The 25,481-nt window shown below is 35.9% G+C and overlaps 1 protein-coding gene across 2 annotated transcripts in view; it reads left to right on the top strand.

Annotated features, from left to right (window-relative positions):
* The window catches only part of LOC141332311 (solute carrier family 12 member 6-like), a 37,324-nt gene extending 14,515 nt beyond the window's left edge, over positions 1 to 22,809 (top strand). For both annotated transcript variants that reach the window (XM_073837446.1, XM_073837445.1), the window contains exons 7-21: positions 4,007 to 4,137; positions 4,229 to 4,470; positions 8,374 to 8,666; positions 10,797 to 10,958; positions 11,041 to 11,139; positions 13,488 to 13,545; positions 13,626 to 13,800; positions 16,161 to 16,279; positions 16,356 to 16,454; positions 16,549 to 16,668; positions 17,247 to 17,351; positions 19,731 to 19,899; positions 19,975 to 20,170; positions 22,359 to 22,528; positions 22,613 to 22,809. In XM_073837446.1, coding sequence (XP_073693547.1) covers positions 4,007 to 4,137; positions 4,229 to 4,470; positions 8,374 to 8,666; positions 10,797 to 10,958; positions 11,041 to 11,139; positions 13,488 to 13,545; positions 13,626 to 13,800; positions 16,161 to 16,279; positions 16,356 to 16,454; positions 16,549 to 16,668; positions 17,247 to 17,351; positions 19,731 to 19,899; positions 19,975 to 20,170; positions 22,359 to 22,528; positions 22,613 to 22,792 — 2,318 coding nt within the window. In that variant the 3' untranslated portion in view covers positions 22,793 to 22,809. The remainder of the gene's footprint in view (positions 1 to 4,006; positions 4,138 to 4,228; positions 4,471 to 8,373; positions 8,667 to 10,796; positions 10,959 to 11,040; positions 11,140 to 13,487; positions 13,546 to 13,625; positions 13,801 to 16,160; positions 16,280 to 16,355; positions 16,455 to 16,548; positions 16,669 to 17,246; positions 17,352 to 19,730; positions 19,900 to 19,974; positions 20,171 to 22,358; positions 22,529 to 22,612) is intronic.
* Positions 22,810 to 25,481: the final 2,672 nt, after the last annotated feature.

A 25,481-nucleotide genomic window follows, 5' to 3' on the forward strand; every position in this document is an offset into this window, starting at 1 on the left:
AGTTTGGTAAACCTTGACGTATTAATGTTTTATGGACTTAATGTTGTTAATAACAACAAATGGAATATATTTTCTTACTTTTTGTATTTTTATGTCGATATGTTATTAAATGATCCTTTTAAATGAATGTGTCAAACAAGTTTGATCAAATGTAATCTAAAAGTAATCTGATTATATTACCTTATAAATATATACACTGCTGCTCAAACATTTGGCATCAGTAAGATTTTTAATGCTTTGTAAAGGAGACTTTTCTGCTCATCAAGGCTGCATTTCTTTGATTGAAAATACAGAAAAAAATGAAATATTGTGAAATATTATTGCAATTTACAAAAGCGGTTTTCTATATTATTATTCTTTAAAATAGAATTTATTTTTGTGATGCAAAGCTGAATTTTCAGCATCATTACTCCAGTATTTTGTGTCACATGATCCTTCAGAAATCATTCTGATATGCGGATTTATTATCAATGTTGAAAACAGTTGTGCTGCTCAATATTTTTTTTGTAACCTGTGATACTTTTTTCAGCATTCTTTGATGAATAAAATGTTAAAACGAACAGCATTTATTTAAAATAGAAAACTTTTGTAACTTTATACACTACCCTTCAAAGTTTGGTGTCAGTCATTCTTTGTTTGAAAGAAATTAATACTTTTATTCACCAAGGATGTGTTAAATGTATAAAAAGTGATAGCAAAGACTTATATTGTTAGAAAAGATTTATATTTTGAATAAATGCTGTTCTTTTTTAAGGTTCTATTCATCAAAGAATCCTGAAAAAACATCACAGGATCCAAAAAAAAACTGTTTCCAAAATTGATAATAAAAGTAATAAATCAGTATATTAGAATGATTTCTGGAGGATCATGTAACACTTAAGACTGGAGTAACAGCTAATGAAAATTCAGCTTTACATCACAGAAATAAATTATATTTTAAAGTATATAAAAAAAATGTTTTGAATTGCAGTAATATTTCATAATATTACTATTATGTATTTTTGATCAGATAAATGGAACTTTGATGAGCATAAGATTCTTTTTTTAAAAATATTAAAAATCTTACTGATCCCAGACTATATATATATATATGCATGTACATATTTTAATATTTACTAAAAAGCAGTTTTGTGTATATGTTGTGTATGTGTACAGTAAGGTCAATAAGTATTTGATCACCCTGTGATTTCGCAAGTTCTCTTACTTAGAAATAATGGAGGGGTCTACAATTTTCAGCATCGGTGCATTTCCACTGTGAGAGACAGAATATAAAAATAAAAATCCGGAAATCACGTTGTATGATTTTTTTTTAACAATTTATTTGTGAATTACTGTGTCAAATAAGTATTTGATCACTTGCTTATCAGCCAGATTTCTGACCCTCAAAGACCTGTTATTTTGCTTTTAAATAGTCCAGCTACACTCTGCTCATGTTTCTAAATTAGAAATGTCATAAAGACACCTGTGCACCCCACAATCAGCCAAAGCCTAGCAACATGGGCAAAACCAAAGAGCTGTCAAAAGACACGAGACAAAATTGTAGACCTTCGCAAAGCTGGAAAGGGCTACGGGGCAATTGCCAAGCAGCTTGGTGAAAAAAGAACAACTGTTGGAGCAATTGTCAGAAAATGGAAGAGGCTAATGATGACTGTCAATGTCCCTCGGACTGGTGCCCCACGGAAGATCTCTCCTCGTGGGGTATCAACGATGCTAATAATGGTGAAGAATCAGCCCAGAACTACACGGGAGGAGCTGGTCAATGCTGTGAAGAGAGCTGGGACCATCGTTTCCAAGGCTACTATTAGTAATACACTAAGACGTCATGGTTTAAAATCTTGCATCGCACGGAAGGTTCCCCTGTCCATGTCCAGGCCCATCTGAAGTTTGCCAGGGACCATCTGGATGTTCCAGAGGAAAGTCATGTGGTCAGATGAGACCAAAGTAGAACTTTTTGGTCTTAACTCCATTCGCCGTGTTTGGAGGAAGAAGAATGATGAGTATCATCCCAATAACACCATACCTACAGTGAAGCATGGGGCTGGAAGCATCATGCTCTGGGGGTGTTTTTCTGCACAGGGGACCGGACGACTGCACTGTATTAAGGAAAGGATGAACGGGGCCATGTATTGTGACAAATTGGGCAAAAACCTCCTTCTCTCAGTCAGAGCATTAAAGATGGGTCGTGGCTGGGTCTTCCAACATGACAATGACCCAAAGCACACAGCCAGGAAAACCAAGGAGTGGCTCCGTAAGAAGCATATCAAGGTTCTGGAGTGGCCTAGCCAGTCTCCAGACCTAAATCCAATAGAAAATCTTTGGAGGGAGCTGAAACTCTGTGTTGCTCAGCGACAGCCCCGAAACCTGACAGATCTATAGAAGATCTGTATGGAGGAGTGGGCCAAAATCCCTCCTGCATTGTGTGCAAACCTGCTGAAGAACTACAGGAACCGTTTGACCTCTGTAATTGTTAACAAAGGCTTCTGTACCAAATATTAACATTTTTTGACTCAAGTGATCAAATACTTATTTGACACAGTAATTCACAAATAAATTGTTTAAAAAAAAATCATACAATGTGATTTCCGGATTTTATTTTTAGATTCTCTCTCTCACAGTGGAAATGCACCTATGCTGAAAATTGTAGACCCCTCCATGATTTCTAAGTAAGAGAACTTGCAAAATCACAGGGTGATCATACATATATATATATATATATATAAGTTATTTATTTAAATATAATTTATGTAATAAATTATTTGAATAAATTTAGCTCATTTATTTGATGCATATAAAAACAAATTTGACTAATACATAAAAATAATGTATTTATTTATAACTAAATAAATAATTTTGGTAACACTTTCTATGAAGCCCGTATTTATAATACATTATAAGGGTATTCTTAAGGCATTATAATGAATGCATAATGCATTATAAAAAACCTTATAATATGTTATATCATCTCATGAGTATTCATAAGAACAATTTTAATGTATTATAATTTTTACTTTTTTGTGGTTATAGCTTTTAAGAGAATGATTACCTCCTCATAGTTATAACATATTATAAGTCTCATATCTTCCCATGTTTCTCATGTCACTTTACTTAAAGCATACAAAGACCACTTATAAGTAATTATAATAATATTTCCCAAAGAACCCTAAGATCAGGTATCAGTTTAGATAAATGTGTAATATGAACAGTTTGATGATTTTGATGGTACCCTTCAGACAGATTTTGATAAGTAACTCTGCAACTGCATGTCAGCTAGCAGTAATTATTATTATGCTGAATATATGCTAACACTAAATTTCGATGTTTCCCCAAAAGACAAACTATTATGTTATATTATAAGTAATTTTGCAATTACATGAACATTCTACCTAGCCCATCCATAACCTAAGCCTACTAATACTCTAAGGAGTGTTAGTTGGCATGTAGTTCGAAAGTTTAAGCTTATAGTCAATAGACTTAGGGGACCATCAAAATAAAACGTAATATAATGTAAAAAATAAATGTAATATGATATAGTCCATTATAAATTAAGAAGATTTAATATGCCGTTCATTGTGTGTTATAAATGATCATAATCTTAAGAGTTATAACCTCAAAAACTCAAGTATTATAATGTATTATAATTGTTGTTATGATTATTCATGAGATGGTATAACATATTATAAGGTTTCTTATAATGCATTATGCATTTATTATAATGCCTTAGAAATGCCCTTATAATGTGTTATAAATAGGGGCTTCATAGAAAGTGTTACCATAATTTTTTATTTTTTTAATTTGCATGAATAAGTAAAGTAACTTATATTAAGTGTGATATCAGTGCAAAAGCAATACTAGTGTTCTCTCTATTAATATGCTTTGGATGTTTAATAATGAGGATTTCTAGTCTTATATCTGTTTTTATTAATCTGTCTCTCTGCTGTTGTAGAGTTAACATAGTGACTAACACACACCCGTCTGTCTGTCTGTCTTTGTGTTTCTTCTCCTTCAGCGGGCGGCTCGTACTTCATGATCTCCCGTTCGCTGGGGCCCGAGTTCGGCGGGGCCGTGGGCTCCTGTTTCTATCTGGGTACGACTTTCGCCGGTTCCATGTACATCTTGGGGGCCATTGAGATCCTGCTGGTGCGCCATATTCATATCGAACATTAACCTTACTGTGTATCTATCGCTGGTCTAAATCTAAAGGTATTTTGTTCTATTCTTCTGTTTGCAGATGTATATCGCTCCCAGCGCCGCCATATTCGTTTCGGACACCCCTGACGGCGAGTCTGCGGCCCTGTTGAACAACATGCGTGTTTACGGCTCCATCTTCTTAGTGCTGATGTCTCTGCTGGTGTTCGTGGGAGTCAAATACGTCAACAAGCTAGCGTCAGTGTTTCTGGCTTGTGTGATCGTGTCCATCCTGTCCATCTACACCGGAGCGCTGGTGTCCGCCTTCAGCCCGCCGTCCTTCCCGTGAGTATCTGTCACCATCATCATAACACCAGCAGATGCGTCTGTCTGACAATGTATGATATTAATTAAGATTCAGCAATATTGTTTCTAGTGGTGGTGGTTATTGACCATAACGTGCTCGTTCTCTGTCAACTCAACCAGGTCCGTGGCTCAAATGTTCGCCAAGATGTAGGTGACATTGAGTACGTTTACATGGACAACAATACTCCGATTTTAACGCGATTAAGACAATACTCTGATTAAGAAGCAACCATGTAAACTGATATTTTTGATTAATTTAATCCGACTAAAGTCATAATCGGAGTAAACACAAATCGAATTAAGACAGGTGGAGTATTCCTATTTTAGTCGCATTATGGAAGACATGTACACACCTTAATCACACTATTCCCCTTGCGTAGTACTTTTCACCAGAGGATACACACTAATGCTGCGTTCCAGACAGGTTTTTGAGCTCGTAAATCACGTCTTCAAACCACGACTCAGGACTTTGTAGCACTTTCACGGGTAGAAGTTTGGAAAAACACGGGTTTCCTGGAACGCGGCATAACGCTCTCAGTTGGTTGCACGTGCATATGCTTTGGTTTCATTTTTATTTATTTATTTTTTTGCTACAACATGGGATTAATCAATGCTCATTGCTGATAAATAGTTTGTCTGTTATCATAATTTATAGTTTTATGGAAACGTATTTAACATTCAACCCGTTCTTTTTCATTAGTAGGCTATTATTTATTTGTGATTTTAATTTTGTGAACGGGATTTCCGCTATTGGAACGTCTTAGGATGCTTTTCACTTTTACTTTTACGAATTCATGATCTTTTGCTTACATATAGGCTACACCTATCAATTTTAAGATTAAAACAAATTCTTAAAAGATGGATTTGTTATTTTTAATTAAACAGCATAACAACAATCAAATAAAACTAGCTTATATAGCATTTATTAACAAAAACTAATAAGACGAGGCATGTACTCCATCACATGCTGTGTTATATGCCGACTAAACCATTTATTACAGGGCGCGCAATCAAATTAATTAATAAAAAAGTAAATAAATAAAAGAAAGCCTCCGAGGCGTAATGTGACGTAAACGGCAAAGATAACAGGGTTTTCAAAATGAAAACAAACAAAAAAAGTCAAACTAAACTGGCTTTCGGTGACTGTGCTTGCGTGTGATTGTTTTTCCTAAAAACTGTCTGGCTCTGAAACGCTCGCTGTATGGAGCAGACGCTTTGGAGCAGCACAGCATGCACAAAAATGTGTTGCATATGTCCAGAGCCACTTCAAGCTTTTGTCAAATTAAAACCGAAACATCCAAAAGTCTATAACGAAGATGAACTGATAGCGTCGCGTGTGGACCTAATGATGTGTGTCATTAATCGATCTATGCACTATAACATGTAAAACGGGAACATGAAAGGAATATTCTAAAAGCAACTCATGTAAACAGCTTAATCATATTATTGTCTTATTCAGAATAAGGTCATTAATTAGATTACTGGTGTCCATGTAAACGTAGTCACTGTTTCCTCAGAAAAACACAAACGAAGATTTTTAACTCAAACCGGTGCAGTCTGTCAGTCATTTAAATGGCAGTGGATGGGCACCAGACCTTTAAAAGTAAACAAAAACATGCACAGACAAATCCAAATTACACCCTGCGGCTCGTGACGATACATTGATGTCCTAAGACACGAAACGATCAGTTTTTGTGAGAAACTGAACAGTATATCAAAGAGTATCAAAGGTTAAAGTATTATATAAATACGGTTCAGTTTCTCACAAAAACTGATCGTTTCGTGTCTTAGGACATCAATGTATCGTCACGAGCCGCAGGGTGTAATTTGGATTTGTCTGTGCATGTTTTTGTTTACTTTTAAAGGTTTGGTGCCCATCCACTGCCATTATTTGGCTGACAGACTGCACCGGTTTGAGTTAAAAATCTTCGTTTGTGTTCTGCTGAAGAAACAAAGTCACCTACATCTTGGATGCTCTGGGGGTAAGCAGATAAACATCACATTTTCACTTTTGGGTGAACTATCCCTTTAACTTCGCAGATTCCAGTATTGGATCCTTCTCATCTCTTTTTTGGCTCATTTTATCTGTAAAAGAAAACATGCCTAATAATTCTGCACACCTGAACATAAGGAGCTTTTCACTTCCAGCCTTCATGGACAATTATATATCACTTATAAACAATTAAATACAAAATGAATAGTAGCTATTAAGATTGATGTGGTTTGGAATTGGTCAAATGTGCTTGGAAAAAAAGTATGACCAGAATATCAACATGCCTAATAATTCTGCACACAGTGCAGTGGTTCAATCGCTAGGGCAGTGGTTCTCAAAGTGGGGGGCGCGGGCCATCAGCAGAAAAATAAATATAAAAACGTAAACAGCCAAAGGACGTAACGAATGGGAGATGGATCGGTGTGTCAAAGAAGATAAAACCATAGATGTATTCGCACAGACCCAGGCAGGTGCTGGTCATTCAAAAGCTCAATGCAGGGCTTCAAAGTTAAAATTATTTGCAACTTTGTCGCATCCAGCAGAGATGTCACTGACACTGCGCTCCGCTGAACTGCGGCATTCTGGCGCCTCAGTCTCGGTATCCTGTACAAATCGGCATACTTTCACAAATGATAACTCAGCGGCAGAGTTCAGCTCATGCAGGGGCGTAATTTCCACTTGGGGTTTTTCAAAATCCTGTTTGTGTCCTCCAACTTTCAAATGGTTTTGTAAAAGTAATGTCTTGTATTGTAGAATGCACGCTCTGCGCCGCTGATTCGAGCGATCGTTAAAATGAAACCGAAAGTAAAACGCGCAAGCGCATTCAAAAGCAATTTTAATACCCCACGTTTACAGAGCGAATACCCGATGCGCGCAAATTAGGCTACATAACATATCTAGGCTGTTATTAGTATTGGGCTATGATAAGTTTAATGGTTGTCTATAGCTCTGTATCATGGTGGGAAAATTCGGTCTATTTGCACTTTGAATATTGAAAGAGACGCCTACTTCGATTATGGCTGCATTTATTGCCTACTCGACTAAGAAAGAACTGTATCGTTTATTTTTTGTTATTTATACTGTAGATTCTTTAAAAATGCAGTGGCTGCCTCTAATTTAAATGGCTGTACTTATAATAGAGAAAATAAACATCTTGTTCATGTACTCATATTTTCATTAATTCCTGTCCCTTGCTTAAGGCGTAAAATAAATATAAAAAAGGCCTTCAGAATCAGCCCATTTGCTTGTAAAACATCTGCAATCAGAATCAGCCATGAAGAATCAAGATCGGCACATTACTAAAAATAAATTGGGCGCTCCTATATTTTTTTTGTGCTCGAACTTTTTTACGTGGTAGCACTGTAAAAAAGTTAATTTTAAGCCCTGCTATGCCTTAGGACAGCATGAAACCTACAAAAAATATATAAATAAATAAATAACATAGAGAATTATAATAATAACAGTTATTCTCCCTGTGCTATTTTTTTATATTTCAAGTGTTGCATGTGTTTTTTTTCCTGTAGCTTTTTTTTTTTTAATCTAAGAAAACATTAATTTTTCATTAAGTTTAGTAAAATCATTTATTACTCTTAGGTGGGATAGGTATTTTTGGGAGGGGGGGGGGCGCCAGATTTTTTCAAAGGTTAAAGGGGGGCGCGACCAAAAAAGTTTGAGAACCACTGCGCTAGGGTGAAATGCAAGGAAGAGAGCGGGCAGACCAGGCGTGTTCCCCTGTAGAGTCTGAAAGGGGGCAGATATTATTCCATTCGTTAGTATCTCAGCCGAAGTGAGAAATTGTTGATTTGACACGGAATGTCCCAACAGTAATTCTCATTGGCCGCTGTGAGTGATTGACAGCCTGACTGACCAATGGGCTTGTTGTCCTGCAGTGTTTGTATGCTGGGGAACAGGAGTCTCTCTCTGCATGAGCTGAAGGATGGTCAGTGTGCGAAGACGCTGATGCAACGCGATCCACCGCCGCAGGAAATCACTAACATCAGCGAGAGTTTCAACGCCACAGACGCTCCTCCCGTCACCGCCGCCGCGGTGGAGAAAACCACAGACCTTTGGCGGCACTTCTGCAACAGCTCAGAGCTCAACGCTGTTTGCGACGAATACTTTCTCCACAACAACGTCACGCAGATCCAGGGAATCCCGGGACTCGCTAGCGGCGTCATCACAGGTAAACACACATGGCTTTCGCATTCATACTTAAAGCTCACTTCCAGAATAAAAATCTCCTGATAGTTTACTCACCCCCATGTCATCAGAGATGTTCGTTTCTTTCTTCAGTCGGAAAGAAGTTAAAGGTCCCATATTGTCAAAAGCGAAATTTCCTGGCTTTTTTCATGATAACTGAGGTCTAGGGGCTATGTAACTACCATATGAGTTTCAAAACAGTCAATCCACAGTAAACTGCACACAGCCTGCTTAAAGTAGCTGTTCATTTTCACGAGCCGTTGTGACTTCCGTAACGATGTGACGTCCGATCGACTCAGTCACCACCCCGAACACCAGCCACTGTCCCACCCTCCTTTTGTCAAACCCAGACAACATCGCGTCCATAACATTGCTAAGCAACAACAACACGAAAACAAGCCAAGAAAACCCTGTTCAGTCGATAGATGTCGAAACTACATCATTGCACAGGCTTCCGAACAACGTGAATATAAGAGACCAGCGGCACGTCAACTTCAGTCTCTTTCACAGCGATTCCGGTAAACACACGGATAATGTGTCCCATGATTTGTTCCGGAGTTGTTTAATTTGGTTCATTCACAGTTGTTTTCCAGGATCTGTGCGTGCTTTACACACAACCCATAAAGACATGTGACGTTTGGATGTGAGATGTGATGCGACGCGTACGATTCACTAAACCTAAACTAACCTGAACAAACTGTGCTTCAGCGCTGATAGTGAGGAGCTGGCTCTGTCCGATCGCAGCTTCATTCCACTTTGCACGTATTTTTTGTCGTAAAGAGTCGCATGATAACGTGCATCATCACTACAACACTGCCTTTATGGTTCTGGCTTTGGTTCACACAGCGCTCGTTCCCGTAATTTTCCAGAATCAGCGCGCATTGTGAAAGGGGCTTTACTAAAGCAACAGTTATGTAGCTTACTGCATTCGGTGTTTGAAAAAGAAAAAACATTAATGATCGTTCTGAAATATCCTGTTGAGTATCAGCAGACTAGGCTCCTCTATGGCTCTGGGCTCGGCTAAAGCATACATGACCGTAGTCACCTGTGATTGGCCTGGCTGTGCGTCACTCAGAAAACAACAGGCCAATCAGAAGAGAGGCTCATGAATATTAATTAGATGGGCCAAAATCGACCTGTTTTTGACAGAGCTCCTTAAAAAGGAGCTGTAAAATATATTGAGATGGATTTTGCCACTTATACCGCAAATATATATTCTTAAGGACATCAACAACTAAAATAAACCTCCAGAAATGTGTACGATATGGGACCTTTTTAAGTCTTTTGAGGAAAAAATTCCAGGATTTTTCTCCATGTAGTGGACTTCCATGGTGGCCAACGTTTTGAAGGTTAAAAATGCAGCTTCAAAGGGCTCTAAACGCTCCCAGCCGAGGAATAAGAGTCTTATCAAGCTCAGGTCTGTTATTTTCTAAAGAAATGCACAATTTGTATACTTTTTAACCTCTAGCTCGGCGTGATCTCTGTGTGTTCTGGTTCAAGACGGTTAGTGTATGTCGAAAAACTCCCATCTCATTTTCTCCTCCAACTTCAAAATCGTCGAAACGATAATTCAAAGACGCACATTACAGCCCTACTGCTAGACGAGTTTCAGTGCTTAAACGTATATTAAAACTATTTTTCTAAGAAAATGGCCGATCGTTTCGGTAGACGAGACTCTTCTTCGTCGGCTGGGATCATTTGCTGCCCTTTGAAGCCGCATTTAAACTGCATTTTGGAGGCTCACATTATGAAGCACCGTTTAAATCCATTATATGGAGAAATTTCCAGAAATGTTTATCTCAAAAAACATAATTTCTTGACGACTGAAGAAAAAAGACATAAACATCTTGGATGACAAGGGGGTGAGTCAAATATCTGTGAATTGTCGCTCTTAAAGTGAACTAATCCGTTAAACTGCATTTTGGTTCAAACTCTAGACTCTAGAAGTCCATTAAATGGAGAGAAATCATTGAATGTTTTCTTCAAAAAAAAAAAAAAAATTTTTTCTTTGGCACTGAAGACATCTCAGATGACATAAGAGTGAGTAAATCGGGAGATTTTCATTCTGGAAGTGGACTTATCTATTAACCGTGTGTGTTTTTTCTGTGTCTAGAGAACATCTGGAGCTCATACTCTTCTAAAGGAGACGTTCTGGAGCGTGGCTCGCATCACTCCGCCCACAGAGCCGCCGTGTCCAATCACTTTCCTTATGTGTTCGCTGATATCACCACCTCCTTCACGCTGCTGATCGGGATTTTCTTCCCCTCTGTGACTGGTACGCCTGCAGTCGGTCAGTCTAAAGCTGTGTTTATAATAACGCACCATCTCTGACGTTCATTCTCTTGTTTGTGTGTCAGGAATCATGGCGGGATCGAACCGCTCTGGAGATCTGAAGGACGCACAGCGCTCTATTCCCATCGGCACCATTCTGGCCATCCTCACCACTTCGCTCGTCTGTATCCTTCACTCAACAAACACTCACACAAGATGAGACAGAGCTCTCTCAGACTGGTTCTAATAATGACTGTTTATCAATTATACATTTACGTTTAGTCATTTTGCAGATGCTTTCATCCAAAGCGACTTATAATTGGGGAATACATACATAATTATAGTCAGCCCCATTATTGATTGTCAGCTTGACACCAAAATGTCATAATTACACCATAAATGCATATAATTAAAGTCTACTGTGTTTCACAGTTTGGGCTTGGTTTAAAGGAAAAGAGCAGTTTTAGATAACAAGACTATAATATATGGCACTCGTGAAGGTAGGAAAACAAAGTTCTTCATTTACAACAGGATTGCTTGTAATAAAGATTTGCAAAGTTTTAAAAAAAAGTTTTTATTTTAGAATTTGTGATAACATAAGCAGGTCAAATGTTTTCATGTAGAAATCTAGAAGTAAACGCACAATTAAAAAGCATTGAGTAATATTTTGCTTATATTTATTGTGTTTAAACTCATCTATGAAAGATCACTGCGCTAATGCTAAAAAAGCATTTTCAATAACAATGTTTGGATTTAAAATCAAAATAATGGATGAAAGTGTTTGTGGAAATCAGGCTTGTGCTGTTTGTAAGCTATTGTGCAAAACTTCTAAAAAACAAAACAAAATGCACTGCGTGATCAAACATTTTGATGAGATAAATAACTATTCTTAAAAAAGGTGTAACAAAAATACTGATTTAATGCCTAAATCCTGATTGGATTGTCGCTATAAATAATTCTACGTGATAAAAAGAAGGCTTTATAGACATCGGTATCGGTGATCGGATACTGCTTACTGTGATCGGCCTCAAAAATCCTCTTGGTTCTGCTCACCAAGCCTGCATTTATTTGGTCCAAAGTACAGCAAAAGCAGTACAATTGTGAAATATTTTTACTATTTAAATGAACTGTTTTCTATGGAAGGCCATTTCCACCACTTTTTACCTGACAGTTCAGATTTTTTTCCTCGCAATTGCATTATATAAACTTGCAATTCTAAATGCACAATTGTGAGTCATAAAGTCATAAACTGTTATGAACTCATAATTGTGAGAATTGTAATTTTTTTCTTGCAATTGTGCGAAATAATGTGCAAATGCGACTTACAGTCCAGTTCTGAGGAGAGAAAAAATACTTTGTTTGCAGAATTGAACGTTTTTATCTCACAATTCTGACTTATAAACTTACATTTGTGAATTACTATCACACAATTCTGATTTAGTTTCTCAGAATTGTGAGTTTTTATCTCAGAATTCTGACTTTATAACTCACAATATATTTACATGGTTGCATGCAGGCACCTTTATACAAAGCAATGCACAAAAGCAAAAAACTAACATTTTTAAGATTAAATATAGGCAAATGCGACTTTATTTCTCAGAATTAAGAGTTTATATCTCAGAATTCTGACTTTATAACTTGCAATTGTGAGTTTATATCATGCAATTGCAACTTTATTTCTCAGAATTGTGAGTTTGTATCATGCAATTCTGAGGAAAAACAAATCAGAATTGTGAGATAAGGTGATCTTTCCATTTCTCACAAAAAATTACTCAACTGTTTTAAATATTAATATTTTTTAATAAAAAATAAAAGTTTCTTGAGCAGCAAATCAGAATATTAGTATGTTTTCTGAAGGATCATGTGACTCTGAAGACTGTTCAAAATTCAGCTTTTATCACAGAAATAAATTACATTTTATGGCATATTATTTTAAATAGTAAGAATATTCCAAATTTGACTGTTTTTTTTTTCAAATTTTAAAACTTTTGACTGGTAGTGTATTTAAATATTTATTTTGATTATTTAAAAAAAAAAATTAAGGTGATTTATTATTTATTTATATATTCATTATTATTCTACATTTGCATCATTTTAATTTAAGTATTCAAAAAAAAATTGTAATAGCATTTATTATTTTTTATAATTATTTTCATTTCACTTTTTTTGTAAGCCGGTTGCATGCAGATGCCTTTATCCAAAGCGACTTATAGAAGATGCACAAAAGCAAAAAAAAAAAAAACATTTTAGTGATTAAATTAAATATACGTTTTTTAGCAACTCACAAACCCCATCATGCTATAAATGACCTTTCCGTCAATAATGCCATTGATCATTCTTACTGGAGATTTGGTGCATTACTATCCACCTTATTTTTCTCATAAGCGTGGGTGCAGCCATTTGTCAATGTAAAGTGTCTGGCTTCAGTTGTCATTCGCTTCCAGTAATTTTGTTGCTTGATATTGATAGTGTGTTCTCAGTAAGGTCTTTCTGTTGATCAATTTTGCTGATGTTCCCTGAACCTGAGGCTCAGATCTGAGTTGTGTGGTGCTGTTTGGATCCTGTGTGGAGGGCGTTGTTCTCAGAGACAAGTAAGTCTTCATTTTTATGTTCGTCCATGCAGACTTTGTTGTTCATCTTTCTGATGCTCTCCTGGTCTGACTGTGTTCAGGTTTGGAGACTCAGTGAAGGGGTATCTGGTTGTGGGGACGCTCTCATGGCCCTCCCCCTGGGTGATCGTGATTGGCTCGTTCTTCTCCACATGCGGCGCCGGCCTCCAATCGCTGACCGGAGCTCCTCGTCTGCTGCAGGCCATCGCTAAAGACAACATCATTCCCTTCCTGAGGGTCAGACATGTTCATGTTCACATTCACATTCATACAACCTATATTTGTAGCAATAGCCAACAATACATTGTATAGGTCAAGATTATCAATTTTCTTTAATGCCAAAAGAACTTATTAGGATATTAAGCAAAGGTTATGTTCCATGGAGATATTCTGTAAATTTCCTTAATTTTTAATTGGTAATATGCATTGCTGAGAACTTAATTTGGACAACTTTAAAGGTGATTTTTTTGCACCTACAGATTATAGATTTTCAAATAGTTTTATCTCAGCCAAATATTGTCGCATTCTAACAGACCATACATCAATGGAAAGCTTATTTATTATTAATTTCACCAAATTGACTCTCATAACTGTTTTTGTGGTCCAGGGTCACAAATCACCAGCTTTTGGCTGTTCATAATTTTTTTATTTGATGTAAGTTACATATAATTTTAATTATGCCCTTAATTTATTACACTAGCAGTAATATGTTAAGATTTAAGTTAATATTCACAACTCGTAAAACAATGAATAATAAGTTTGTAATAAGTTACATTTTTAATTTTAGATTATGTGTTTACACATAATTAATTAATTATAACATTAATATATATATTTAATACATTTTATATGGTTGTTTAGTCTTTATTATTACTATAAATTGTTTAATTTTATAGTATGTATTTATTTGATTTTTTTTTCATTTTATACAATTATAATTAAATTATATTTTTTGTACAAAAATAATTATATATATATTTAATTAATTATATTAATATTTATGTTTGTATTAATACTATTAATATTAATACTTTATATTGTCTATTTATTATTTTATTATAATATTTTGTATTATAACATATTATGTATTTAAATACTTTCCCAGTATATTTTTAAGCACATTTAGTTTATTTATATATTTATTTATATATTATGTATTTAATTATAATTAATTTATCAAATTAATTAACTATTTATAACATATATTTAATACATTTTATATAATTAATTAGTCTTTATTATTATACATTTTTCAATTTTTTTTAAAAGTTAAGTTTTTTATTTTATATAATTAAATTATATTTTCTGCAAAAAAGATGAACAAATTTAATTAATTATATTAACACTTATATTAATAATATTAATATTTTATATTGTATATTTATTATTTTATTTATAATATTTTGTATTATAACTTATTATGTATTTAAATACTTTCCCAGTATATTTTTAAGCACATTTAGTTTATTTATATATTTATTTATATATTATGTATATAATTATAATAATTAATTTATTAAATAAATTAACTATTTATAACATTATATATTTAATGCATTTTATATAATTAATAAGTCTTTATTATTAAACATTTTTCAATTTTTTTTAAAAGTTAATTTTTTTATTTTATATAATTAAATTATATTTTCTGCAAAAAAGATGAATAAATTTAATTAATTATATTAACACTTATATTAATAATATTAATATTTTATATTGTATATTTATTATTTTATTCATAATATTTTTTTATTATAACTTATTATGTATTTAAATACTTTCCCAGTATATTTTTAAGCACATTTAGTTTATTTATATATTTATTTATATATTATGTATTTAATTATAATTAATTTATTAAATAAATTAACTATTTATAACATTATATATTTAATGCATTTTATATAATTAATAAGTCTTTATCATTAAACATTTTTCAACTTTTTTAAAAAAAGTTACATTTTTTATTTTATATAATTAAATTATATTTTCTGCAAAAAAAGGTACATAAATTTAATCAATTATATTAACACTTATATTAATAATATTAATATTTTATATTGTATATTTATTATTTTATTTATAATATTTTTTTATTATAATGTATTGTGGATTTAATTACTTTCCCAGTATATTTTTAAGTACATTTAATTAATTTATATATTTAATTAAATTATACATTTAAATTAATGTTTAACTCTACCATTTGTATTATAGTTGTAATTTTATGTTGTATATTTTATTATATTGTTTCTAAATTAGATATTAAATTAAATTCCGTTTATTAATGTTAACGGAGTCAAGCAAGTATTGAGACACTGCTGAACCCGTTATCTGAACGGTATTGGATTTGTTTGGTTTGAACGTCTTGTGTATGTTTCCTGTGTTTTTGAGAAGTGTTTACACTTGTTTACGTCTGCTGTTGACATTTGTTTTAGGTGTAAACATCATCCAGAAAGCTTTGTGGTCAGATCGTTCAGAAACACATTGGTAGTGTAAACACTGATGAAGGGCCGTCAGGTCATGTGACGCACAAAAGGAGTTTAATGTGAAAGAAAACAACATGACAGATGATTGCGTTTGCTGTGTTTCTGTAGGTGTTCGGTCACGGAAAGGCCAACGGAGAGCCGACATGGGCTCTTTTGCTGACAGCGGTTTTGGCCGAGCTGGGGATCCTCATCGCTTCGCTGGACCTCGTTGCTCCCATTCTCTCCATGTAAGACAGTTTAAGCTCAGAATGAATATTACTCAGAGCTGGTATGAGCTCATGTGGTGATGTTCTCCATCCGCAGGTTCTTCCTCATGTGTTACCTGTTCGTGAATCTGGCCTGCGCTCTGCAGACGCTGCTCAGGACGCCCAACTGGAGACCCCGATTCTCATACTACCACTGGTAACACACACACACACACGAACACACTCATGTCATATCACACACTCATACTCCTGAGCGTGTGTCTGATGATCTCATTTCCTGTGGTGGACAGGACGCTGTCGTTTCTAGGCATGACGATCTGTCTGGCTCTCATGTTTATTTCCTCGTGGTACTACGCCATCGTCGCCATGGTGATCGCCGGCATGATCTACAAGTACATCGAGTACCACGGGTACGTCGCCATGGGAACCAGAGAATGTGTGTGTGTGTGTGTGTGTGTGTGTGTGTGTGTGTTGAGTTAACTGAAGGATTGTGAGAGTGTGCCAAATTCTAAATGCATAATTCTAAATGCTGTCCGTTGTTCTGACAGTTACTTACTTGATGATGTTGTTTTCTCAAAATGCCTGAAGGCTCGAATGCAGCCTAGATAGTGATTCTAGTTCACTCCCACAAGCATCTGCATCTGATGTGCAATTATATTCAGTAGATGGCAGCAGAGAATCACTCATTAGCTCACTTACCAGGTACACTTTCAGGTTTTAACGTCTCACTAGGTGTTGGAGCACCGAACAGACTGTCAGAATGATGGATGATGGTGTGTTTGTGTGTGTGTGAGTGTGTGAGTGATTGAGGTAGAGGCTTGTGTTCTGCAGCTCCTCTGGTTCAGGTTGTGTGTTTCTCTGTTCACTGATCTTCAGTAAAGTGTTGTGTTGTGTGTGTGTGTGTGTGTGTGTGTGTGTGTTAATCGTGTGTGTGTGTGTGTGTGTATTAATCGTGTGTGTGTGTGTGTGTGTGTGTGTGTGTTTTCAGAGCGGAGAAGGAGTGGGGTGATGGGATCAGAGGTCTGTCTCTCAGCGCGGCTCGGTTCGCTCTGCTCCGGCTGGAGGAAGGTCCGCCGCACACTAAGAACTGGAGGTACATAGACACACTCACCTGTGTCAATGAGGTCCGATACAGTCATGTGATCATCACTTATACGGCTGTAATACACATTTAGAATTATTATTTGTTTGCTATTTGTGCTTTCAGGTTATTGATCAATATTTTCATAGTTTTTTAGTAGCCAAAGATATTATTTAATGATGCAATTTAATGTTTATTTTAACACAATATTTACTAAAATGTACTCTATATGCTTATTTCCAGTGTTGGGGAAAGTTACTTTTAAAAGTAATGTGTTACGTAAGGAATAATTGACGACGGGCCGTAGAATTCTTAGAAAATAATGCACACCCGAGGTGGTGATGCGGTCACGACGCGAAGCGGAGTGGCCGTTAAACCTCGGGTGTGCATTATTTTCGTAGAATTCTACGGCCTGAAGTCAATTATTCCGCTTATACTACAGTTACCACACCTCAAGACATCGATCAAGTGATATATTTCAAGACATTCGTCCGGTTTTTATCCTTAAAACCCTATTGTGAGTAGGATTAATTTCTTACGCAGCTCATCCAACAGCTTCGTTGCTAGTTCCAAAACGTCATTTTAGAACTAGTAACGACGCTTGGGCTGTTAATAGCAAAATAATGCCGTTAATAATGAAGTTTAGACAGACCGAAAGACAAGCAGACAGACGGAAAGAGTGAGGGAGAGAAAAACTAAGTGTATGACTTTACCTCTCTCACGTCTGTCTCTCTCAAGGGTGACTGGCAGCATCGTCTCTACTAACAGTTAAACTTTAAGTTCATTTTCTTCAAGATCACGCCGTTGTTACCTCGCTTGTGAGAGCTGTCATGTCGTTTTTAAGTTGTTCATCGTCAGAGCAGCGCTAACAACATTAGCGCGAATGCTAACGCGAGTGCAAACTGTAACATTATGTGTGTGTGCGTCTGTGAGGCGAGTGAGTCTGTGAGGTGAGTGAGAGAGGGCGAGAGAAATAGTTTGTGCTTTCCGTACATAATAAAACGTAATATATTGTGGAAAAAAACATGGAAATAATCTGTCATTTTTATCCGGATGTTTACTGTATTTATTAGTTTGGCCAGTGTCATTGTGGGTTTTAGTTATTTTGCTGTTTTGGGCTGTAAGGACCTTTGAAATAACTGAAATCGTATGGCGAAGTGATATAGACATGCACTGCGGTCTAAAGCTGCCTGGAACTACGTTCGCCGTGCGTTTCCCTGAATATAATGCACACCTCTAGAACGTTCGTCAGCCAATCAGATTCAAGCATTCAACGGCCCTGTAGTATAAAATGTTGCGTTACTTCCTAAGAAAGGAACTAATTACGTTACTTTGCAAAGTAAGCGTTCCGTTACTTTTGCGTTACTTTTTAAATCTGGGCAGGGCTTGCTTGTTTGTTTTTAATATAAAAAGTTGCATTTTTGTCAAATGTAAAAGCCTTTTCACAGCAAAAGCCTCAGGCTTACAGAAAAGTAAACTGACGTCTGTACAGTAGACCGCAGAAGAACAAATGTCAACTCTTCAGCAATAAAAGAGGAAAACAAATGTTAGATTATCTTGAGTCATTTCTGCTTATTAGTATGGATGAATTGGATCACTGAAGGTCGGCAGCAAAGACATCGGTTAATAAAATGGGATTAAATACATAAAGGATATTTGTATTATTGAACATATTTAATTATTGCACGTTTGCGTTGAGTTTCAGTGTTTTTATTCATTTTGAAGAACACTGTATCTGTTTTTTAGTGAGTGAGATGAATTAATGCATGTTCACATTTATTCTAGAACTAAAGGAACATCTTACTCAGGATTTCTCTCAACATGGAGACAGGAGAGCTTTTAATCAATAAATGAGGGAAAAATAACTCAGATATTTTCTTGTCAATTAAAAACGAATGCGTTACTTTACTAGTTACTTGGAAAAAGTAATATTATTACATAACTCGCGTTACTTATAATGCGTTACCCCCAACACTGAATATTTCAGTACTAAATAGTGAATAATAATTCCATATAATTAGTCTTGTTTGTGCTAAATATTATTTGTGCTCGACTGATATTTGTAATAATTTTTAATGGCCAATCCTAAAATATAGAACATGTTTGTTTTCATTAAAAATAAACAAAAATTCACCTTTTTTAAAATTACTGATGTTTCTTTTATGCCAAAAATCATTAGGATATTAAGTAAAGATCATGTTCCATGAAGATATTTTGTACATTTCCTACTGTAAATATATGCAAACATAATTGTTGATTAGTAGTAAGCATTGCTAAGACCTTCATTAACTTTAAAGGTGATTTTCTCAATATTTAGTTTTTTTGCAGCCTCAGATTGCAGATTTGTTGAGTCTGATGTTGTAAATACTGTATGTTAATGTTGATGTTCAGGCCTCAGCTGCTGGTGTTGCTGAAGCTGGATGAAGACGCTCACGTCAAATCTCCTCGTCTGCTGACGTTCGCCTCTCAGCTGAAAGCGGGTAAAGGTTTGACCATCGTGGGAACCGTCATCCCGGGGAACTTCCTGCAGACCTACGGCGAGGCTCTGGCCGCCGAACAGGTAGCTATCACTGGTTTAGTGGAGATCATGAAGGAGATCGTGCTCTTTGTGACTCTCTGTCTCTCTGTGTGTCAGACGCTCCGGCATCTGATGGAGAAGGAGCGCGTGAAGGGCTTCGTCCAGTGCATCGTGGCAAACAAGACACGGGAGGGCATCAGTCACATGATCCAGTCCAGCGGGTTGGGCGGCATGAGGCACAACACTGTGGTCATGGGCTGGCCAGACGCCTGGAGACAGAGCGAAGACCCACAGAGCTGGAAGACCTTCATCAGTGAGTCTCAACAGCATTTCCCATCAGCCCCTGTTTCCAGTAAATCCAGGGATCACACAGAAAGACAGTTTTCCTTTGTTTAATCACCTACATGTGAGTCCTAAAGGAAGCCGCTTCTTCTTTAAAACTAATATGGATGAGGATTAGTATCAAATAAGCTCCAAATTTTCATCATAAAGTAGTCACTAAAGTCACTAGAAACACACAGATAGTCAATTTGACTGATTATTTTATGGATGTTCACCATTTTCAATTTTCAAGTTAAACGAAAGTGAGAAATGTCACTTTTGCTGTTTTTATTATTTTATTTTATTTTATTATTTTATTTTATTTCATTTTATTATTTTATTTTATTTTATTTTATTTACTTAGTTTTGGTTGTTTTAGTCCAAGTTAAACAAAAGTGGGAAATGTTGCTTTTGCTGTTTTTATTATTTTATTTTATTATTTTATTTTATTTTATTTTATTTTATTTTATTTTATTTACTTAGTTTTGGTTGTTTTAGTCCAAGTTAAACAAAAGTGGGAAATGTTGCTTTTGCTGTTTTTATTATTTTATTTTATTATTTTATTTTATTTTATTTTATTTTATTTTATTTACTTAGTTTTGGTTGTTTTAGTCCAAGTTAAACAAAAGTGAGAAATGTTGCTTTTGCTGTTTTTATTATTTTATTTTATTATTTTATTTTATTTTATTTTATTTTATTTACTTAGTTTTGGTTGTTTTAGTCCAAGTTAAACAAAAGTGAGAAATGTTGCTTTTGCTGTTTTTATTATTTTATTTTATTATTTTTATTTTATTTTATTTTATTTTATTTATTTTTTTTTTATTTGCTTAGTTTTGGTTGTTTTAGTCCAAGTTGAACAAAAGTGAGAAATGTTGCTTTTCTTGTTTTTATTATTTTATTTTATTTTATTATTTTATTTTATTTTATTTACTTAGTTTTGGTTGTTTTAGTCCAAGTTAAACGAAAGTGGGAAATGTTGCTTTTGCTGTTTTTATTATTTTATTTTATTTTATTATTTCATTTTATTTTATTTTATTATTTTATTTTATTTTATTTACTTAGTTTTGGTTGTTTTAGTCCAAGTTAAACAAAAGTGGGAAATGTTGCTTTTGCTGTTTTTATTATTTTATTTTATTATTTTATTTTATTTTATTTACTTAGTTTTGGTTGTTTTAGTCCAAGTTAAACAAAAGTGGGAAATGTTGCTTTTGCTGTTTTTATTATTTTATTTTATTATTTTATTTTATTTTATTTTATTTTATTTACTTAGTTTTGGTTGTTTTAGTCCAAGTTAAACAAAAGTGGGAAATGTTGCTTTTGCTGTTTATATTATTTTATTTTATTTTATTTTATTTACTTAGTTTTGGTTGTTTTAGTCCAAGTTAAACAAAAGTGGGAAATGTTGCTTTTACTGTTTTTATTATTTTATTTTATTATTTTATTTTATTTTATTATTTTATTTTATTTTATTTTATTTTATTTTATTTTATTTTATTTTATTTTATTTTATTTACTTAGTTTTGGTTGTTTTAGTCCAAGTTAAACAAAAGTGAGAAATGTTGCTTTTGCTGTTTTTATTTAATTTAATTTTATTGTTTATTTTATGGATGTTCACAATTTTCCATTTTCAAGTTAAACGAAACGTTAAACGTTGCTTTTGCTATATTTTATTTTATTTTATTATTTTATTTTATTTTATTTTATTTTATTTTATTTTATTTTATTTTATTTTTTTGATGTTCACAATTTTCAAGTTAAATGAAAGTGAGAAATGTTGATTTCGCTGTATTTTATTTTATTGTATTTTGTTTTGTTTTGGTTGTTTTAGTCCAAGTTAAACTAAAGTTGCTTTTGCGGTTTTTATTTTATTTTATTTTATTTTTTATGGATGTTTACAATTTTCTACATTTTATTTATTAATTTGTATTTATTAGTTTTAGTTTAAGTCCAAGTTAAACTTACGCTATTCATGCTAGAATCATGCTTGAAACATGTCAGTATCATGCTAATCTATCTCTGACTGTCTGTATTGCCTTCAAAACATTCAAACTTTAACTTTTAAAACTACTTTAAACTTCAAACTATTTCAGACTTTTCAAACGTTCTAATCCAGCTTTCTCAAGCCAGCTTTTACAGTTTACAGTTTGCTGAAGTGTGTGACAGTGTTGTGTGTGTTTCAGACACGGTTCGCGTCACCACCACGGCTCATCTGGCTCTGCTGGTGCCCAAGAACATCTCTCTGTTCCCCAGCAATAGTGAGCCGTGTACGGAGGGCTTCATCGACGTCTGGTGGATCGTTCACGACGGGGGGATGCTGATGCTGCTGCCCTTCCTGCTGCGACAGCACAAGGTGTGTGTGACGGCACTTCTTTATCTGGCCGCTGTTCTCGTGTCCCTCGGTGCTAACGCTAACGCCGTGTGCTGTGTTTGTCAGGTGTGGAGGAAGTGTGCCATGAGGATCTTCACCGTGGCTCAGATGGAAGACAACTCCATTCAGATGAAGAAGGATCTGGCCACGTTCCTCTATCACCTGCGGATCAATGCAGCCGTGGAGGTGGTGGAGATGGTAAATAATGTTCACCTGATCCTGATCCTGCTAACGCTCACAGATTAGCCTCCTCACAGGTTCATCCTGTCTATCCTACCTATAAATACCTGCAGGATCACCGAAGAACCTAGATGGACATTTGATTACAATTTATTACATTAATTACAAAGTCATAAAAGGTAAAAAAAAAAATAATAATAACTTAATAGCAAAAATGTCATACTAAATCAAACTGATTTTTAGCAACAAAACTGAAATGAGAATTTAACATGAATGAAAAACTAACCTTACATTTTTTTTTTTAACTAAGTTAAAATTAAAGGACTAAAATTACTAAAACTAAAATATAAATTAAAGCTAAATAGGAATATTAAAAATAAATGCTAAAATCAAAACAAAAGCACAAAAAATTATTAAAATTAAATATTAAATATTGCAAAAACTAAACATTTAATTAATAACATTTTAACAAAAACTAAAATTTGTAGAGTAGCAATAAAATAACGAAACACTGATCACTAAAGTGTAACCATTATTACAATTTAAATAAAAAAATATATATATTAATGCTAAAAAGAAATATAAAAAAACTAATAAAAATGGCAAAGTCACTTAATAAAATTACTAAAACTAAATCTAAATTACAACTAAAATTATAAACATTAATTTTTAAATATTAAGAAATGCTATAATACCAAAGGATCCAGTTATGACAATTGGATTAAAAATAAATAAATAATAAAAAAAAAAATATATATATATATATATATGTCACGACCACACACAAAGGGAGAAGGTGAGTATCTTTCAAGGTATTTATTAACAAACGTGCACAGTTCAACACACGTGCAAACGGGTGAATAATGTCTCTGTGGTCAAATCTTCAAACATAACACAACAGGTGAGTTCAAGTTCATAAGGATCATAGCGTTAGCAACAGTCACTTCCCTCTGACACGATTAACGTGTTTCACAGGAGAACATCAGAGCAATCCACGGGGAGCACAGGAGAACATCAGAAGAATCCACGAGGAGCACAGGAGAGACAACAGGAGGGGGAGAAGATCCACAGAGAAGCATCCATGCAACTTCGATACCAGCCGATGAGTGAGTGGCAGAGGTAGGTATATAAAGGGTGTGGTGATTGCTGGTGCAGGTGACGGTGATTAGTATTCTGGTGATGGTTCACGGGTGTGCTGTGGTGGTGATTGGCTGGTTGGTGGAGGATCGTGGTGATTGGGGCTGAGGGAACGTGCAGAGGGTGTGACATCACCCCCTCCTCCACGGGTGACTCCTGGCACCCAAGAACGGCGACGGGGACGACCACGACCTCTGGGAGCTGGGCGTTCGGGATGTTGGCGGTGGAATTCCTCGAGGAGAGTCGGGTCCAGGATGTCGTCACGGGGTATCCACGATCTCTCCTCGGGTCCGAACCCCTCCCAGTCCACTAGGTACTGGAGCTGGCCGTTCCGCCGCCGGGAGTCTAGGATTTCTTGGACTTGGTAGATGTTATCTCCAAGGATCTCTGGCGGGTCGGGAGGAGGAGGTGACTCCGACTCTGTGGAGGAAGGGAACAGGGGTTCAGTGTGGCGCTTGAGTAGGGAAACGTGAAACGAGGGGGCGATTCTGTAATGTGGAGGTAGGTTTAGACGGTAGGTGACAGGGTTGATCTGTGAGTGCACGGTGAAGGGCCCTATGTAGCGGGGACTCAGCTTCCTACTGGGCAGCCGGAGGCGTATGTCTCGAGTGGACAACCATACCTGGTCCCCGGGGAGGTAAACTGGGTTGGGTAACCTACGGCGGTTGGCATGTTCCGTATGCCTCCGTACTGCCCGCTGGAGATGGACGTGCGCTGAGTCCCACACCCTCTCGCTCTCTCGGAACCAGTGATCTACCGCGGGCACCTCGGAGGACTCTCCAGTCCATGGAAACAGAGCTGGTTGATAACCTAGAATGCATTGGAATGGGGTTAGACCAGTAGAGGTTTGACGGAGGGAATTTTGCGCATACTCAGCCCACGGTAGATACTGGCTCCAGGTGTTTTGATGTTGGGAACAGTACGTCCGAAGGTAGCGGGAGATTTCCTGTATTTTCCGTTCGGTCTGCCCGTTCGTTTGAGGGTGATATCCGGATGACAGGCTGACTGTGGTACCCAGAAGTTGGAAGAAGGCCCGCCAGACCCTGGAAATGAATTGGGGTCCCCGATCGGACACGATGTCTTCTGGGAGTCCGAAGTTCCGGAATACATTGTGGAATAGTGCCTCTGCGGTTTCTAGTGCTGTGGGGAGACCTTTGAGAGGTATTAATTTGCAAGCTTTCGAGAATCGATCGACTACCACTAAAATTGTGGTGTAACCCTGAGAGGGGGGCAGGTCTGTGGCGAAGTCAATGCCCAAGTGTGTCCAGGGTCGGCGGGGAATAGGTAACGGTTGTAATTTACCTTCGGGTAAGCGGCGTGGGGTTGTGTTGACGGCGCAGACCGAACATCCTTGGACGTACCGTTCCACTTCCCTGCTCATGTTGGGCCACCAATATTTCTGCTGGAGGAGCGAGAGGGTTCGCCTGCTGCCAGGATGTCCTGAGCCGGGGGACGTGTGCGTACTATCCAGCAGAAGGGGTCTGAGACGGCTTGGGACATAGACACGACCCGGGGGAAGCTCCGGTGGTGCAGGTTCCTCGAAGGTGGCGGCCCGTATATCTTCATCCAGCTGCCATAGTATGGGTGCGAGAAAGACAGATGGGGGTAGAATTGGATC

Source organism: Garra rufa, chromosome 3 (assembly GCF_049309525.1).
Source record: "Garra rufa chromosome 3, GarRuf1.0, whole genome shotgun sequence".
Classification (NCBI taxonomy): Eukaryota; Metazoa; Chordata; class Actinopteri; order Cypriniformes; family Cyprinidae; genus Garra; species Garra rufa.